This window comes from Electrona antarctica (genome assembly GCF_951216825.1).
Source record: "Electrona antarctica genome assembly, chromosome: 4".
Lineage (NCBI taxonomy): Eukaryota > Metazoa > Chordata > Actinopteri > Myctophiformes > Myctophidae > Electrona > Electrona antarctica.
Window position 1 is genome coordinate 17,998,275 of NC_136809.1, and position 19,075 is coordinate 18,017,349.

Below are 19,075 nucleotides of genomic sequence, written 5' to 3' on the forward strand. Positions count from 1 at the left end.
GTTAATTTGATTTTAATAATTTGCCTATAATAACCACAACCTTGTGCACTTTATTCTTATCTATAAAGGACTAAAAACACAACATTTGTAAGCAATTTGTATTTATGATAGATGCTTGCAACTCTGACTGGATTACTGCTTTTAATTTAATCTGGAAGAAAACATACCCAAGGTTTTCAGCAATACAAAAATATCCATAATACACAAATTGTTATAAAATACACACATAGATAGATAGATAGATAGATTTTATTTCGGTCCGTACAGGAAAAAGGATTACATACAGACGTACATACATTAATATCCACTAATAACTAGTGGTACCGAAAAGGTGAAGGCAGAAGCCGATTGATTGTGAGAAATCTAAGAAATCTAAGCCGGGTTTAGATATGGCCTATATTATGAAAAAAATAAAAAGTAAATAAAAAACAAACAAAAACAAACAAATGTTTTTAAATAGGAAGAACACTCAGCGGCTACTTGGCCGCAGAGTATGGTCCTAGGCTGTCTATATATATACATATATAAACATACACACATATACATCTATAAATATATACATATATATCTATACCATACATATATGTATATTTACAAACATACACTACAAGGTGTATTGATGTAGTTAGATTTCATAGTATTCATTTATATTTGTTTAGTAACACATTTTTGAACATCTTTTTGAATTTAGTAATCGTTGAGCACAATTTTAATTCGCTATCTAAGTTGTTCCACATGTTGACCCCCGTTACAGATAGGCATCTACCTTTAGTGTTAGTCCTAATACCTATTTTTTTTAAATAGGGCCACCCCCCTGAGTGGATATTGGGACTCTCTAGGTTCGAACAGTTCCTGCATGCAGGGAGGGAGTAATTTGTTGTGTGCCTTATACATAAATACTGCAGTGTTTAAGTCCACTAGATCATTTAAAGAGTTTTTGAGTTCATGAAAAGTGGGTTGGTTGGTGTAAGGTAGTCGCTTTGGTTAACAATTCTTATAGCTTTTTTCTGTAGCATGTAAATTGGGTTGATAATGGTTTTGTAAGTGTTCCCCCATACTTCCACACAATAGGTTAAGTATGGGAGTATGAGGGAGCAGTACAATATGTGAAGTGAGTTTTTGTTTACTAAGTGTTTCATTTTATTTAGTATTGCAATAGATTTAGATATTTTTGTTTTTGTTTTATCTATGTGTGATTTCCAGCAGAGTCTATTGTCTATTGTAATTTCCAATCATTTGTATTCATATACACGTTCAATTTCAACCTCATTAATTTTTAAATTGACAAAAATTGACACATGGAAAATGTTAGTATAATTTTATTTCTGCTCCTATGTCGTGGAGGCACCACGACCCATGATGGCCTTCTTAGTGTTTCTCTCAGGTTTTAAAAGCATTATATAACACTTTGGTCCAAACAGCGGCACCAAAAGGCCAAAACTAGATGCTAAAATAGCAAATACCTCCACTACATCTGCATATTTGCCTGGAGAGCTGATATATGCTGGGATGAAGGCTATCCACACGGCACAGAAGATCAACATGCTGAAAGTGATTAACTTTGCTTCATTGAAGTTGTCTGGAAGATTCCGTGCCATGAATGCCAGGACAAAACTGAGGAGTGCCAGTAAGCCAATATAACCTAGTAACACTGCAAAACCAACTGTTGATCCCACTTCACACTCATAGACTATCGTATCACTGAGGTATTGTGTGTTTGTATGGGGAGTTGGTGAGGCAGATACCAGCCAGGCTATACAGATTATTGCCTGGATAGAAGTAAGAACAAGAACTGTTCCTCTCTGCTGCATAGCACTGAACCACTTCATAATGTCTGCACCCCCAGGCTTGGAGGCCTTGAACACAGCCAACACCACCATAGTCTTTACCAGGATACACGAGACACACAGCACAAAGCTGATCCCAAATATTGCATGCCTCAGCTGACAAGTCCATAGTCTGGGGCGGCCAATGAACAGAAGTGAACACAAGAAGCATAGTTTGAGTGACAGCAAAAGTTGGAAGCTGAGTTCTGAGTTGTTGGCGCGTACCATGGGTGTGTCTCGATGATAGACAAAGATCCCCAGGACAATGGCACACATAAATGTGCCTAACAATGCGATGGTTGTCAAGGAGATACCGAGGGCCTCGTGGTAGGAGAGGAACTCCACGCTCTTAGGGACACAGTGGTCATGCTGGGGATTGGACCAGAAGTCCTCTGGACAACTGATGCACACTGTAGAGTCTAACAAAGACACCAAGGTTAAAGGGACAGACAATTAAGTATCATCCTCAAGTGGGGGGTGGACTTGTAAACAGGGTATGGACTACTAAACAGGCTATGGACTAGTAAACAGGGTATGGACTAGTAAACAGGCTATGGACTAGTAAACAGGCTATGGACTAGTATAACAGGGTATGGGCTATAGTAACCTGCAGGCTATGGACCAGTAAACCAAGTATGAACCAACCTGTTTGATTGCTGATCTCTCCCTCAGAACAAGCATTGCAGTCAAAGCAGCAGACAGGTTCTCCTTTCCTTCTGGCCTTCCAGGTTCCAGGAGAACAGCTCTCACTGCACACTGACTGAGGAGGCTACAAAGGGAAGTAACAATGCATTGATTCTAGGGATATCCCGATAGACTTTTTCAGTTCCCGATCCAATCTCGATACCACAATTTCTGTGTTAGGCGATACCGATATACCGAATACCGATACCAGTGTTCTGATCTCGTGTTGTGTTTATAGCAAGTGTTTAAGCAGTTATATCCTAAATCCAATACCTGTATTGACATACAGGTCAAATAGAGTAGTACTGCCTGAATACCAGCACACACTCAGAGTCGTACTGCCTGAATACCAATGTGATTGATCATTAAAATAAACATGCTTAGAAAATGCACACTGTCCAAGTGAGCCCTGATCCAGACAAAGTTGTAAACCACTGGACTCGAGTAAATTACATTCTCATAACGAGCTCAACATTAGATATTTTAGAAAGCCAATTAGGGGACCTTTGTGGATTCAAAGCTCCAGAAAATTGTGTCTCCATCAAGGATGAGTTCGTTATCTCCGGAGGCCGACTTCTTGACCACACCTACATGCTGAACCTTTACACTTCCGTCGGGGAGCCACACCCAGTTCATGACATCATAGATTGAATGTATGGGATCACCGTTCTCATCAAAGGATACTTCATCACCAAATGATGTGGTGAAGTTGACCTTTTCCAGGTAGTACACAAGCTAGAAATAGTGAAGGAAATGAAGGAAGACACAACAACTAAAAACTACTGTATGCAATCACATTAACACTAGACACATTGTCAGGGATTGATGTATTAACTGCACCCTTGAAATAGGCCTAGAGAAATCGTGTGTGTGTGTGTGTGTGTGCGTGCGTGCGTGCGTGCGTGCGTGCGTGATGTGTGTGTGTGGGGGGGCTCATTCAATCAAATACGTTAGTGAAATTGGAAGTGATTCAACAAATAAATGAGCAGACAAAACTGGAACTGAAACACAAGCTTATAAATGTTCTTTGTGATGTTCTCTCTCCTAATTCGAGGAAATGTGCAATTCATCTCTAGATGCATTTTCTGTTTATTAAAGAGCTGGAGAGACAGGGAGACGTTACGAAACAACCACTCTATATACAAATAAAAATGTCTTGCCTTTCATAATGTCATATTTAAATATTATTATTCAAAATGTGGGTCCATCTATAGAAACTTTAACTGAAACAGCACTGTGAATTAATATCCCACCTGCCATGGTTGTATTTTCAGCGAACTGGCACAGCTGTGCCCAGTGAAAGGCCCCCTTCCCGGCACACACTGCAGCATGTCATGGAGGGCATGGGCCAGAGCATACACAGCCTTGTACACGTTATACTCATATCTGAGGTCTGACACTTCAGGCAGTGGAGTCTCTGCTGTTCCTAGGTCCTCTTGTCCAGTACACACCCTTCCACCAGCATCCACCCACGCTGGTGGAAGGGGTGCAAATTTACACTGAAATGTGTGCTCCCAAAACTGCTTCACCTGAAGAAACACAATGAAGACTTGGCCACATATAAAAAGTAAATACTTAGATACTAAATGAAACAAAAGACTCACTAGGTTATTTTCACGTCTCTTGTCAGGGTGGTGGTCAGGATGTGTTTTTAACAAGAAGTCCTTGAGACCTGGTATCTCTCCACGACGGATGGCGATACCCAGGGTGCCTCTCAGGTACGGCATGAAGGCAGGAGTCTGGAGTACAGTATATGTCGACCAGACCTCACTGGCCATCCATTGCAGACCTGCCACATCCTGCTTTACCACCTGTTGTGTTGAACAGAATATATGTGTGTATGTGCTACAGTTCTCATTAATGGCCAAATAAAAAGCAAAATAAGGCAAAAAAATTAAGAAAAATAAATAAACAATTGCTGAGCATTGGAATTGTTTATTCCAATGAGTGATTAAATTGCATTGCAATAAATAAATGGAATTGTTGGTTCCAATGAGTGATTAAATTGCTGCACTGCAATAAGTAAATGGTTGCGAAAACAACAAAAACAACAACACAGCAACCTACTTAATTTTCTGAAAGAATGTCTCAACTTTAATATAGCTAATTTCAGATTCCCTATAATCATGAATGACCATAATGAACATGTATCATAACCCCAACCTCCTCCATGAGTTTAACCATTTGGTTATCATAACAAAATGCAATGACGACACGAGCTGTGGATGTCTTCATCACAGTGACAATCCTCTTAAGTTCGGCTGGGTCACCGTCCGTGGGCAGAACCTGCACGTACGCCAGACAAGTCAACCCGGACCGCTCCACCTCAGACCGGAAGGACCTGGCAGCGCTGTGTCCATAGTCATTATCAATGATCACCAATCCAAACCAGGTCCACCCAAAACGCCTCATTATCTGGAGCATAGCTTGCACCTGATTGGATGAAGAATGGAAGTACATGCAAGTTCTAGAATAGATCATATATGGGCAACTGAGTTCCCGCGGGGGCCTCATGCGGCCCTCACCTTTACAGCTGTTATAATTCCAAACATGCAAAGATAACCCGCTATAATTACTTCAGTCTATCTTAGCTCAATGACTATAGTGCTACATTGTCTTTTTTAATGAATTTGTATTTGAGTTCATAAAGTTAACATAAGTAGGCTAGTTCTAAATTAATTTGAAATTAAAAAAGTTTATACAAATATTTCAGGATTCCATTTCAAATAGTGATGCACCGAATATTCGACCACAGAAAATATTCGGCAGAAAATGGTTAAAAATGCATTTTCGGCCCCAATACTATAGGCAGAAAATATATCACCGAATAATGTATGCAATTAATGCATTCAAAAGAGATGAATAAAGGTGTCATGGACCCATAATAGTGATTATTAGTTAAGTTAAGTTTTGCCATAACCATTTATTTTGCCATAAATCAGGTAGTTTTAAGGTACGGCCATGACAGCAATGGTAGGAAAAAAGATATATAATATTAATCATATTCGGATATTCGGTATTCGGTTTTCGGCCAACTGTTTCCTATATTCGGTATTCGGTTTCGGCTAAGAATTTCTCTTTCTGTGCATCCCTAATTTCAAATATATCAAGCAGATTTTCGGCTACTTTTGTCAACATAGAATGACAAAGTAGGAAAAAGTTAAAATACGGAGATAAGTGGTTTCTGCCCGACAGTATGCAATGTGACCCTCTGGAGTGAGTGTGTAATATAGGCTACTGTAGTGGCCTCTCCATCATCAAATTTGCCCATCTCTGGGCTAGATTGTACATAGGGGGAAGTGAGTGAATCTCTTACACAGATTCCATAAAGGAAAACGTCTAATCGTTCTCTTTTTTGTTTTTACACTTTCAATAAAGACCTCCAGCTCCAGCAGTAATGCACACAAGCAAAATGAGAGGGAATATGCAGTATTGATTACACTCACTAGAGGGAGGTATTTGACAATTGATTGAAGTATATATTGACAGTTTGCAGAATTACAGTACAGTTCAAGTACAGTACAACTCAATACAAAAACTGTTAACTGTGAGTGGACGACACCATAAAGCATTGCACTTGTTTACAATAGGGCCCACCAGTTTCAATTCATCAAAAGTGTGTGGAACGTGAAGTACTTTTTGATACAAACAGTATTATCTGTAGTACTAGCAGTTCACCTGGAAAGCGTCACTTGGGATTGTTCTAAAGAAGGATGGGAACTGGTTCCGGTCACTCAGACAGGCGCAGCTGGCTCCGGGGCTGACCTGGAAAAGGTACAAAACATCTGAAATATAGGCCTACTCTTTCTTTTGCTTCTTCTTCCTGGTGGAGACCTGTGCCACGAGGGGCACTTTATCTATTTTTTAATATTTTTTCTCTTCCATAAAATGTACAAAATAGCGGAGATAGATCTACGAACACCACAAAGTGATATTTTAAGCTTGTAGATCAGCTATTTTTTAAGTATATGGCCATTTTTCAGCGTGGAAACAATTGACAAATATGCAAAAATAATTGTGATTATCTAAAGAAAAATGTGATTAGGGTATTATTTGATAATTGTGACAGGCCTAATCATGTGTGGACTCACTTTGAAATTGTAACCATCAATTGGCTGGTGATATAACCACAATTGACTCAAAGATTCAGATTTTACAGACCGTATACACGCATGTTGCAATGTATTGTGTTTCATGCCATTGCTGTAACCTTATTATGTATTGATGACAGTGTTTGATCATAAGGTTTAACATTAGAATGGTATGATACATTCAACTACCCAACTATTACTATTTTTTTATTTATTTTTTATAAATACAGTAAGTAACCAAAACCAAGCATTGGTGATGGTAAAAGTGGGTTTCAACTAAGTGATGAACTTACCATGGGCACTCTGTACAAACCTAGTATACTAGAGACGGCAATCGAATTGGTTGAGGACGCACTCACTACTCCGAGTACTGGAGGAGACCCAACACAGCTCGTCTCATTCGACTGAAACTGCTCCTCTCTCCCACTGATCAATGACAAGGCTGCGCGGAACCCGACTCCCAGCATGATACAGATGTCATAGATACTGTACCCCAGAGTCACATTGGGCAGCAGGCTGGGGTTTCTGTTGATCTCATCAACTGCAAAAGCCATGGTCTGGGCCTCTCTGAACCACGCAGTGTAAAAACTAACACATAAAATGTTCTGTAACATTGCATGTTTATATATCATAGACATATGCAAGTAGGCAACCTACACATATCTAACAAGACTGTTCCCTGTTCTCTTGATTGCTGTTGTTGTACAGTATTTGTGAAACCTACCCAGTGCAAGTGGGCTCCTGTTGCTTGGAGGTGAAAGTCAGCTCAGGGAAGACAGGGCTGTAGTGGATCGGAACCAAACCACCCAGAACAAAGTCCCCCGCCTTGTAAATGCTGTTGACATTAAAAAGTGCCTGCAACTCACAAGAAGAGGAAGATGAGGTAGACAAAGCAGAGAATGAAGAGAACAGAATCACGCTCAAGTACATGTATAGTTCTGGAGAAGCCCTCATGACTGTCCTAACACCCTCCTCCCCTCTCTAAAGCCATTGTCCAGTTACTATATGTTTTATACACAGTGCTGTGCCATCCCCTGTGCCACCCTTGTGCCACTACGTAATCTTTCACACCGCCCATCTGTGCTGTGCCATCCCCTGTACCACAGAATGATAATTACGTAATCGTTCACAGCATGCATGTGTGGTCGGGGTGGTGTAATATAGCTGAGTAACAGCTGTCAGGACGTAATATTTCAAATATCAATATTCATAATTTATGAATTATGATTTATTAAAATATTACAATATAATAATTATATTGCTCACGTCACTGTAATGTAACATGAGTTCTTGGACAGACTTGCATTAAATATTCCAATGGTACTTGTACTGTAAATATTGAGATATAATACACAACGACTTCTTAATGAAAATCATATAAATTTATTATAACAAAATAAATCAAATGTGTACAAACAATCCAAAAATTGACACAGGTTTAAATGAAACCTTTTGATCAAAGTAAGGTCAGGTAAAGGTAAATAGTGATAGCTCATGAAACAAATAAAGGGAAAAGAAACATGAAATAATAAAAGAGAGGTTTCAAAAATAGCAGATCTACCTTCAAAATAACAAATCAACCCTAGCCTGAATGCTACACTCAGTTGCCATTTATCATGTGATATAATGCTCGCCTGTGTGTGGAGGGGACAACAGTGGATGTTCAGGCCCAGAATGGTGTAGCTGCGTGTTGTGTAGCGATGACCATGTGGTAGCTGGGGCCGTGTGCTGTTGGGCTCGCCCGGGAGGCGAGGGCAGTGGATTAGTTGTCGTCAGAGGCAGCTCGTCGCAGGCATCGTTTCCCTCGTCGGGATCAGCTTGGCGGCGCTTGGCTTAAGCTGACCCTCTTGAAGATTCGAGCGGCAGAGGAGACTTGGGATGTCTTATCCTCGCTGTGGCGTTGAGAGGCGCGTAGAGAGAGAAGCTGTCGTCTGGTCAGTTTTGGGTTGCCTCACGGTCTCTGGGAACCGGCCGCTGTGGCGCTGAGGTCTTACCCAGAAAATGGAACTTCTGCGGTGGGGACAGAAGTCAACCCAGGGCCTGGTCAGTGAAGGAGGACAGCTGTGTGTGTGGGGGGGGACGTGGCGTCAAACCCTCCCTTCCTCCGTCGTCCCAGTAGAAGTTAAGAGAGAGATGGCTTCTTGAGCATGGCTGCTTATACTGAAGAGGCGGAGACTGGCTCCTTGGGCCGGACGTGTGTGAGCTGTCATGGTTGGCACTGCCCTTTTTCATAGAGCACAAAGTACTACTCTCCATTAAACAGTCTTAGGGAACTCCTATTAATACATCTGACTGAATATTTGGAATCAGCATACACATGTGGAGATATCAAACAGCACAGCCGTATGTACATTAGAAGTCAGGCAAGCCAGAATATAATTATATATAATATATAATACACTCATCACATTCATTCAACACAATATATATATATATGGTTGAACCCCAATAGATAGTATACAAATATATATATTCGTGGTTCAAAGGCATAATACGTGAACAGTTTTATTCAAATTGTATTGTCTCATTGTGTAGGCTCAAAGATTCTGTCCTTCTGAGAGGAGCCCAGAGCATGTCGTAAATACCTCTGCTTAGCCATGCAGAGAAACGTCTGCTGGGTAGAAGTTAAACTCCACCCTCCCCCGTGGAACCTAGTTTTGTTCACAGCAATGTTAGTAGCAAAGAGGGGGTGGGGGGGGGGGGGGGGGGGGGGGGGGAAGGTGTACCGTGCATGTGTTCATTTGGTTATGAACCAAAATCCATCTGTGTTCATATCCGTCCAGGTCACACGCTACATATCCCCCCTTTGTCCTCAGTATCATGACGAAACGATACGTTGAGTCCTTGATCTTTGAGGGCAAAAGTAAAAAGTGAGAGGATGAACACAGAGTACACAGAGCATATACATCGCATGATTAAATGGCAACTTCTTATCTGCTAAACTGTTCTGGTGACTGTATAACTCTGGACTTCTTGAAAGAAAGTTATCTTATAGGCCGTGGCTCTATAGTCAGAGGCTTCAAGTTAAACACAAAACAAGTCTACACAAAATTGAAGGAATAAAACCAAAAACACAGAAGGGAAAACTCCTAAAAATGCACATAAATTACTGTATGTTTTGTTTACTATGTGGAAAGAAAGCATACTTGTTCTACTCACTGTGACGTGAATAGATTGATTAACGCTAGTACAAACTTAACAATTCAAAACAACAAAACCCAGATAACATACAGGTAATCTCAAATAGAGCTGAGACTGTTTAGAAAAACTCCTATTATAATGTAGGCTATAATTGGAGGAGTGATGTGTTAGCATTTGTCATGCCTTTTTATCAGAGCACTTCTTTCTAAGATCTGTTTTTGTTTACCATAGTTTAATTTAAGCAGTGAGTTCACTCTAACTGACGTGAAGTAGTCACGTGTAGTTTAGCTACCGGTTAGATTGGGTTTGATTGGGTCTAGCTACGTCAAAGGTTTTCTGTAGGCTTTAGACCTATAATAGTAGGCATCTCTCCTAGTCACCGAAATGATGAAGTGTGTGTGGAGACATCATTTCTATATAGTTGTAATTGACAAAAATGATGGCCTTAGATTCACAAATTGGACATGCACATGTGGGTTACTGCGACGGACAAAGGTCAACCATGGTTGGCCCTTGTCTGCCAAACATATTCCTTGATATATTACTTATCAGTTTAATTCACCTTTGATAGGGCAAAATCACAACCAATGTGGGTGGGGCTACAGTGTAGTTAATACATGCTGTTACCTCACCTATGGTTAGTAAAACAAATAATGATCAAGGCACACAGATAATGTTCATTATCATGGAGTGACTAAAATAAGTTTATGTTGCCGTATATTATACACTCGTTTATATACATGCAAACGTGTTGCCTGTGTATAAACATCTCAAACTGTTATGAGACATACGTGACACAAAGTGTACAAACAGATGTATATAATTACTACAAACAACAGGTGTAACACTGTATCCCCCCGAATGTTTCGAAAGACACAAACTATATAGTGAAGTGGTCGTCTGAAACATTCACGTACAAAGAAATAACCACCGTGTTGTTTAGAATTATCAAGGTGTATAATCCCTCATAGATTTTCTCTAGTCATTATCAGTGGGGCTTGAAACCTGTCTGGCAGCGTAGATGCGGGATTTTTTTTGTCTACGAGATTCCTTTGGGGAACTCTTTACCAACACAGGGCTCTGATGACTTTCGGGGAGACAGTCATCGATTTGGGTGCTGACAGTTACATAAGATGCTTCATGGCATTCTCTTTCAAACGCTTCCTTTGCCAAGGATCGCAAAACAACGGCACGTATGTTCTCAGAATTGATTCCGAGAGGGAAGTGTTTTGTAACAGAGGGAAGTAAATTATTTAGGAACAACGCCTTGAAATGTACATCTTCCTCCATATTTGGGCTATTTTTACTGCCGAAAAATGCTTTCATTAAACGTTTATAAAATACCCTAACATCTTCCTGCTCATGCTGTTTAACCTCCATGGCCGAAATCAGACCACTTTTGGCAACATCGTGGTCAAACTCCCCGATTATTGCCTGGCAGACAGACTGCCAGTCTAGTAGAGTTGCCTGGCGCCTAAGGCAGGAGGCAACTTCGCGGCTTGAGGTTAAACGGATGAGATTCACCTTTGTTTCCACCGTGACTGGTTCATACAAACGTAAACTGTCAACAATACAGTCAAGGTATGCTTGAGAATCTGTATTGCCTGAAGCCTGTGGGTAAAAATGGTCTATATGTTTAGAGATTTTCCACAGGACATCATCCCCCAGGGTCTTAGCATGTGCCTGTGTGTTAGGGTCAGGATCTACTTGATTTGATGGTGGAGGTGACCGGGTCATAACCCGGTCAACCCCGGACCGAGCAGGATGTTGGCTGACCTGGGGTCGCTTTGGCCATGTTGAGAAAGGGGTTAAAAGGTTAGTATCAGGCACATAGGAGGTTGGGGAGGAAACAGGATCCAGCCCCCCCCCCCTCCTTGTTGACTGCTAATGAGAGGAGATGTGTTTTTGCACGTCCTGTGGTTTTCCCACTCATCTTTGTCAATTTGGTGTGTGTCTATTTTAGCTTGCAGCATTGAAATATGCTGTACGCTAGCATCAAGGCTCGCGTCCTGTGAAGCCACAGTGTTCTGTAATTGATCGATTTCTCTATTTAGTTTGTTCACATTAGAATTCAATTCTGAGATTACTTTTGACTGATTAACCCCCAACTGGGTCTGCTCCACAGGTCCACAGCAAAGCTGACCATTGCGTGCCTGAGTTTGACCTCTGACCTCGGTCAGGAGGTCCTGAAAACATTTAACCATATCATCATTAGCGGTACATTTACGACTCTCCAGGCATGCAATCCTGTCTTGCAAATTTATGACAGAACTCTGTAGTTTACAGATTTGAGTCAAATCACCATATCTTTGCATTGTCACATGTTCCTGTTTTAAAACATCTCTCAGCAGTTCGATCTTTTGACTCTTAGCTGTTGATAACGGTGTAATCAGTTGACACATGTCTGTATCACAATCAATTCGAAAAGTATTTTTCAGTTTGGGATCAAAATTTAGCCCCCTTATTGCTTGTGCTACTACGTATGCCATGTTATGCAGCATATTTGAGCAATTTTTTAGACAATGACTGCTGAGAGATAGTCACTGGAAAAAAAATTAAATTATGAGATTTCTCTTCGGCTGGTAAAAATAGTTATAATGTACCACTTGTCAGTATATAATCGTGACTTAGGGAACTAGAAGTGTGTTTGGTCTACTTAAAATTAAGTTGAAAATACTTTGTAGGTGAACTTTGATAGTTCGAACAAGTTTAAAATAGAATTTAGTTGTTTCCCTGGAAATTAAATAATAATTTTAGGATTCTGCACTGATTGTAAACAATCTGTTCTGCCAAACAGATCATAATGGAACTAAGTTGGATAGCATTATAATTAGTTTGTGGTTAACAAGAACACATTTGCCACTGAAGGGAATCTCTCACAATTTGGTGATAGGTGGTTTGTCTCTCTCTGCCTGGATAGAGACACAACACAGGGGAACAGGCCCAGAACCCCCCCTTCTTCCTCTTATTATAAGAGATGAAGAAACTAGGTGGGGGTCAGGGGTCTGCCGTGTGTGGCTCTGGAGGCCAAAACTAAATGGGGTTGGTGTGAATTCAACTGGTTGTTGACTCAGCTAATCCTGCCTGGGTTTATGGCCTGGAACCAGGATGGACTACACCAAAAGGTTTACACCACTCACCCCCCTTTTCAATGATTGATAACACATCTTCTAAGGGGGTTGTGTGTGTGTGTGTGTGTGTGTGTGTGTGTGTGTGTGTGTGTGTGTGTGTGTGTGTGTGTGTGTGTGTGTGTGTGTGTGTGTGTGTGTGTGTGTGTGTGGACAAAAATCTAAAAGCTAAAATGGTTCCTGTCAAACACACACAGTGCACACTCAAACTTCCTCTCTCACCCTAGGCAGAGAGATGCTTAACTTTAACCATTTGGCCAAGTTAAATACAACCAACAACATGGTACACATTTAGTTTCAATAAACACTTCAATCAAAAACTCTAGCTTGCTTGGAGCCAGAGGCCAAGGTCTATAATGTGAGGCAGGAATTAAAACCAAAACATATAACCAGACTGTTGCCCTGCTGATCTGTGCAGAATTTTGCTCCAGTATACTGTCCAAATGTTACAGCAATTGCTTCAGCAAAATTTCACACCAACTGCTACTGTGTCACTAATAGGCTACAAAAGGAAAACAAACTTATGACAAGCTGCTTACGTCCAATCACTAACCTGAGTGTCACAGTTTCACTTCTATTTAACCAACAGTATGCAGTTATGACTATTGGTAATCAATAGTTATAGTTACACTTAAGGATTAGTGATAGACCTATAACACTTAATTCTTTACTCTACAGGAAGTGAAACAAAGCTGTATTTCAAAAATGTCCTCTAGTTATGGAGAGGGCATCCAAATAATGTCAAGATCAACTCGATTTGACACAAATATTATGAATCCAATGTGTCAGATGGAGGATATTTGACATGGTCTATAGTAGCGGATAAATTTCACGCCACTATAGCCACACCACACGGAGGGAAAACTCCATGGATTTTAAATTTGCTTGTCTAGATCGCTAATCCTGAACAAAGCTTGATGACTCAGTGTATCCAGAGTCGATCATATATGATATATGATATGATTATGACAATATTTAATATATTACCATAACTTGGGGAGTCCCCACAAAAATGACTTTAACAACTACTGTTAACACACCATGCCTTCTCTAACTTCCTCAGGGGTTGGAAAGAAAGGGATTTTTGAAATAGTGCCTATTTTGAAACGCTTTCACTCAAATTCTGTTTTTAGATTTGAATCATTCTACAACTAACTCCCAACCAGACATTGATCAACTTAAATCACTGAACTCGAAAAAGCAAAGAGGGGGTGGGGGGGGGGAAGGTGTACCGTGCCTGTAATGTGTTCATTTGGTTATGAACCAAAATCCATCTGTGTTCATATCCGTCCAGGTCACACGCTACAGTGGTATTGATTAATGTAGCCAACTACGCCACCTGGGGAATTGCACCCCAGGAATATTCTACTAATACTGAACACCCGGAGCACGTAATGACTCCCCAACACAGATTCAGTAACAATAAAGGCAAGGCAGAAACGTGTGTAACCAATATACAAAACATTTTATTAAATCATTGGTTGGCAATATATATAATTAATTAAAACATGACATAGCAAGAAGACATTTCATTTATCAATAAGACGGTGCAAATATAGCAATATCCAACAACAGGGTTAAAGTGCAAGTGACTATAAAGTGCCTAGAGCTAGGGATATCACACCACTACAAGCCAGTACTGGGGGGAGGAGGGGAGCTGGGCAGGCTCACCGGTCCAGGGTGGTGGCAATACACAAACAAAACACAACACAGCAACTCGAAATAAACCACAAAGGAAAAGTAAACTAAGGGAAAAGGGGCATTACCACCACCACTGGACGGCCGTCAGCTGCTCCAGCGTAGCTTATCCCCAGCACCGGACCTATAAGGAGGATAAATATATATATCAGCACTTCACAGTGGGAGGTATTCTACAATGACAGTATCTCTTCAGCCGGTCGTATCTAAATCACAATGGTATATATAGTATAAGATATAAATGCATATATATACATATGATATAATACACAATATACTTATATATACCTATATACGCCCAGACACTGCATGAATACAATATAATAGAGGAATAGAATTAAACGAGAAGGGTTACAATGAACCAGGCCCAGACTCAGGCGAGCAGCAATCCAAACACTGGGACCATTCGTGGCTGTGTGATTGTTCTCAGACTCGGTGGCTCATGAGAATGGGCGGAATGGTAATATCAGCAAAGCAGCAGGTGTGGTGCTGGCCCTGAAACGCAAACGGCCGTATTAAGATACTACTTAACTACTATAGTTCGCTGAGGCAAGAACAGAGAGGCGCACAATGGGACTCACCAGCTGTAATGAGGCCAAGGCGTACTGCCGTTGTGCTTCACCGCAGCGGTAGCCAGGTAGATAAAGAGGAACTGTAAACAACAAAAGCCTGTTTATATTCCTCTGGCATCAACGACGCCAAATGAATATATATAGAGAAGGAGAACCACCAATAACGTACCGGGGTGGCGTTGTGCCAGTTCACCACACAGAACTCCAGAAGGAGATGTTCACTGTGTAGCCCCGAGGCTAGAAACAAAACAAGCGGTCACAGTCACGTTCAACTTCTAAGGCAGGCGCTAGAATACACAGCAATGTGGAGAAACGTACCTTCACAGATGTGTCAACTAAGCGCGCTGTTCCCCGACAGAACAGCCGCTTCAGAATGACCGCCTCAACTGAAGAGGAATGTCTCCCGATCGTAGAGAGCGTTCCAAACAGAGCGGAGGAGAGACAGACAGCTAATGCACACGGAAGTCTTATAAATGCCACAAATCAATCCATTAAGCAGTGGGCGGAGGACGGGCCGTGACAGCGTGGGAACGCTCACGCCCATCCTGCCACAATCCGTCCCTCCCATTTGCATCGTCGGCCCGACGATGACTAACTCCATGGTCTGTACAAAGCTGAGACAGCATTAGATGCCGACGCAGACCCTCTATTCACAGCCTGTGGAAGATGGTAACGGTTCGAATGTTGGCCAGCTGTAGACCTCGCAGTTCTCCGGACTGCCTCGCCATTTTCAGATACCTCATCAGATCTAGGGAGTGGAAGCAGCCTGCTGGACTGTGGGTCCACAGGCGCAACCGCAGGTGTTTCAAGCGCCACCAGCACAGTGGGGGCTGAATCATTCCGATTCAGATCAGATCCCCCACCCTCTGGACTCACCTGTTGATCAATGTCTCTGTTAATAAGCGGTTCGTCCAACCGAGGAACGGAGGGTTCTAAATCTAAAACTACCTGCTCCGTAGGGCTCTCTTCTGGGTTGACAGGCTCAGCCAAGATGGAATCTGGTTGGCCAGACGGACACAGGGGAGCCCCCACTGGAGGTGGATCTACGGGCAAAGACAAGGCATGAGGCACTTCCGATGTCAGAACAAACCAGTCGCCATCGTTGTGATCGTCCCCCACCTGATGGGGTGACTGCTCTACCTGTTGGTCGCTTGGAGAGTTACTGGTGGACGACTCTTTCCCAATCCGGGGTTTGAGGAGAGTGCGATGAATATGCTTCACTTGGCTCGGTTCCTTCACAGGTGCAATAGTGTACACGGCCCCCCCAGGTTTGGGGGCTTTAATTACCCTATATACCTCGGGATGCCATAGGTCATGAATTTTGTGGCGGCCTCTCACGCTAAGGTCCCGGAGATACACCAGCTGGCCCTCCTCCAAGGACGGATCACGGACCTTTGGGTCATGAAGCGTTTTCCGGCGATCTGCCGCAATCTTCAACCGATCTCGAGCCTCCTCAAAGGCTATCTGCAGCCGATTCTGATGTTCGGTGACCCAAGCGTTTACACTGCCTGCTATTGGTTCAGGGACCCTCCCCAACAGAAAGTCCACAGGTAGACGTGGTTCCTGACCAAACAATAAGTAATGAGGAGTCTCCCCTGTGGCCTGATGTGGGGTGGTGTTATAACAGAATAGCATCTGCGGAAGATAGTCTGCCCAATCCGTCTTACGGAAGGATGGCAGTGTGCGCAAGAGGTTGTGTAGAGTTCGATTGAATCGTTCGCACTGTCCGTTGCCAGCAGGGTGGTACGGTGTAGTCCGAGACTTTTGAATCCCGTACAGACTACAGAGCTGTTGGATGAGGGATGCTTCAAAGTTTCGGCCCTGATCCGAATGAATGCGACCAGGGACCCCAAATTTATAAAACCATTCATTGACCAGCACCTGCGCCACAGTGGATGCCCGTTGGTCTCTAGTGGGAATGGCCAGCATGTATTTGCTGAACACGTCAGTTATGACCAAGACGTTTTCTAGACCTGATCGCCACAATCTCGTTGGGCCGTGAAGCAAGAAGGTGACCCATGAAGCTTCGTGCAGCCGGTCTGGTGTCTTTTGCCACCTGACACCGCTCGCATTCCAGACACCACCGAGCCACATCAGCGGACACGCCTGGCCAATAACAGTGCTGGCGTACCAACTCTGTGGTGCGCTCGACACCCTGATGCCCATGTTGCTGATGCAACTGCGTCAGGACATCATTCTTCAGGACTCCTGGCAAAACCAACTGGAGTGCCTCTTCCGCCCCATCTGGACGGCAAACCTTACGGTATACCACGCCTTCCCTCTCAACTAAGCGGTCCCATTGACCAAGTAGTATCGTCGCTGGTTTTGACAGTTGTTTGCGTTCCGCAGGGCTTGGGCGTGTCCCCTGCCTCCAGTGAACCAGAACTTCCTGAATAACCGTATCCCCAGCCTGTAAGGTCTGTAAGTCAGATAAGCTATGGCCAGGCAAAGCTGTAATGGTGGCCTGAGTTGCCTGAACTGGTTGCTCCGGTGGTACAACCATCCGCAGCTCCGTTGGAAGGGTGGTACCAGGAATCAACTCCTGTAGCTCTGTCGACCCTGCTGGCTGTTGTCGAGACAGTGCGTCCGCATTCCCATTACTCCTGCCCGAGCGATATTTCAGCTCGAAGTCGAATGGCGCCAGTTCACTGGCCCAATGCTGCTCCACTGCACCGAGTTTGGCTGAAGATAGGTGCGCCAGTGGGTTGTTGTCTGTATAAACAATACACCGATGCCCCAGCAAGTACTCGCGGAATTTCTCGGTCATGGCCCACTTGAGCGCTACAAACTCCAACTTCATGGAGCTGTAGTTCGTCATATTGCGCTCAGTGGGACGGAGACCCCGGCTGGCAAAAGCCACTGGGCGCACTTTGCCCTCCTGCTCCTGGGATAGGACAGCGCCCAATCCACTGTGGCTGGCGTCCACTTCTAAGATGAAAGGCAAGGAGAAGTCGGCGTACGCCAGGACAGGCGCAGATGTAAGCTTCTTCTTCAAGGCCTCAAAGCTTGATTGGCACTGCTCCGACCATAGAGAAGGAAAGTTCTGTTCTGAAACTCTAAGGGAAGCCCTCTTGGACTTTGTCCCCGCCAGCTCCGCTACCAGTGCATGCAGAGGGGCTGCCATTTTGGCAAACCCCTCCACAAAACGGCGGTAGTAGCTGGCAAAGCCCAGGAATGAGCGTAACTCTGAGACAGTGGCTGGTTGACTCCAGTTGGCGACAGCCTCAATTTTCCCGGGGTCTGTGGAAACTCCCTGGCTGGAGATCACATGGCCCAAGTAGTGGACTTCACGTTGGAAGAAAGCACACTTTGACAGCTTGGCCTTCAAGCCCTCCCGTTGCAGCCTGCCAAGAACGATGTCCATCCGCTCCAAGTGCTGAGCCACGGTGGAAGAGAAAAGGACGATATCGTCAAGATAAAGAAGTAAAGTTTGGCAATTCTGATCCCCAAACAAGCGTTCCATCAGGCGCTGAAAAGTCCCAGGGGCATTGCAGAGCCCAAATGGCATTCGATTCCATTAGAAGAGGCCAAATGGGGTGCAGAACGCGGTCTTCTGCCGGTCCTTTTCAGCGACCTGAACCTGGTTGTACCCGCTGGCCAAGTCCATAGCCGAGAACCAGCGAGCTCCTGTCAACGCATCCAGGGACTCCTCGATCCGAGGCAGCGGAAATGCGTCCCTCCTCGTCTTAGCATTTAGCCGTCGGTAGTCAACGCACATGCGGAGACTACCATCTTTCTTCTTTACCAAGACGATGGGGGATGCGTATGGACTGCTACTCTCCCTGATAATATGTGACTCTAGTAACTGATTTATATGTGCCTTTGCAACTTCGTATTCAGAGGGAGGTATGCGCCGATGCCTCTGGGGAACTGGCGCATCGTCCAGCAGCGGGATCTCGTGGGAAATCAAGTCCGTGCAGCCCAAGTCCCCTTCA

General features: G+C 43.4%; 1 protein-coding gene across 1 annotated transcript; it reads right to left on the bottom strand.

Annotated features, from left to right (window-relative positions):
• Window positions 1-1,331: 1,331 nt before the first annotated feature.
• LOC306921198 (extracellular calcium-sensing receptor-like) lies at window positions 1,332-18,504 on the bottom strand (the record flags this gene model as incomplete). Its single annotated transcript, XM_079498311.1, has 12 exons — window positions 1,332-2,245; window positions 2,472-2,595; window positions 3,015-3,245; window positions 3,764-4,039; window positions 4,115-4,321; window positions 4,749-4,943; window positions 6,189-6,275; window positions 6,973-7,168; window positions 7,326-7,456; window positions 15,310-15,377; window positions 16,004-16,616; window positions 17,614-18,504. The coding sequence occupies 12 exons, from the start codon at window positions 18,502-18,504 to the stop codon at window positions 1,332-1,334; spliced, it is 3,933 nt and encodes a 1,310-aa protein (XP_079354437.1).
• Window positions 18,505-19,075: the final 571 nt, after the last annotated feature.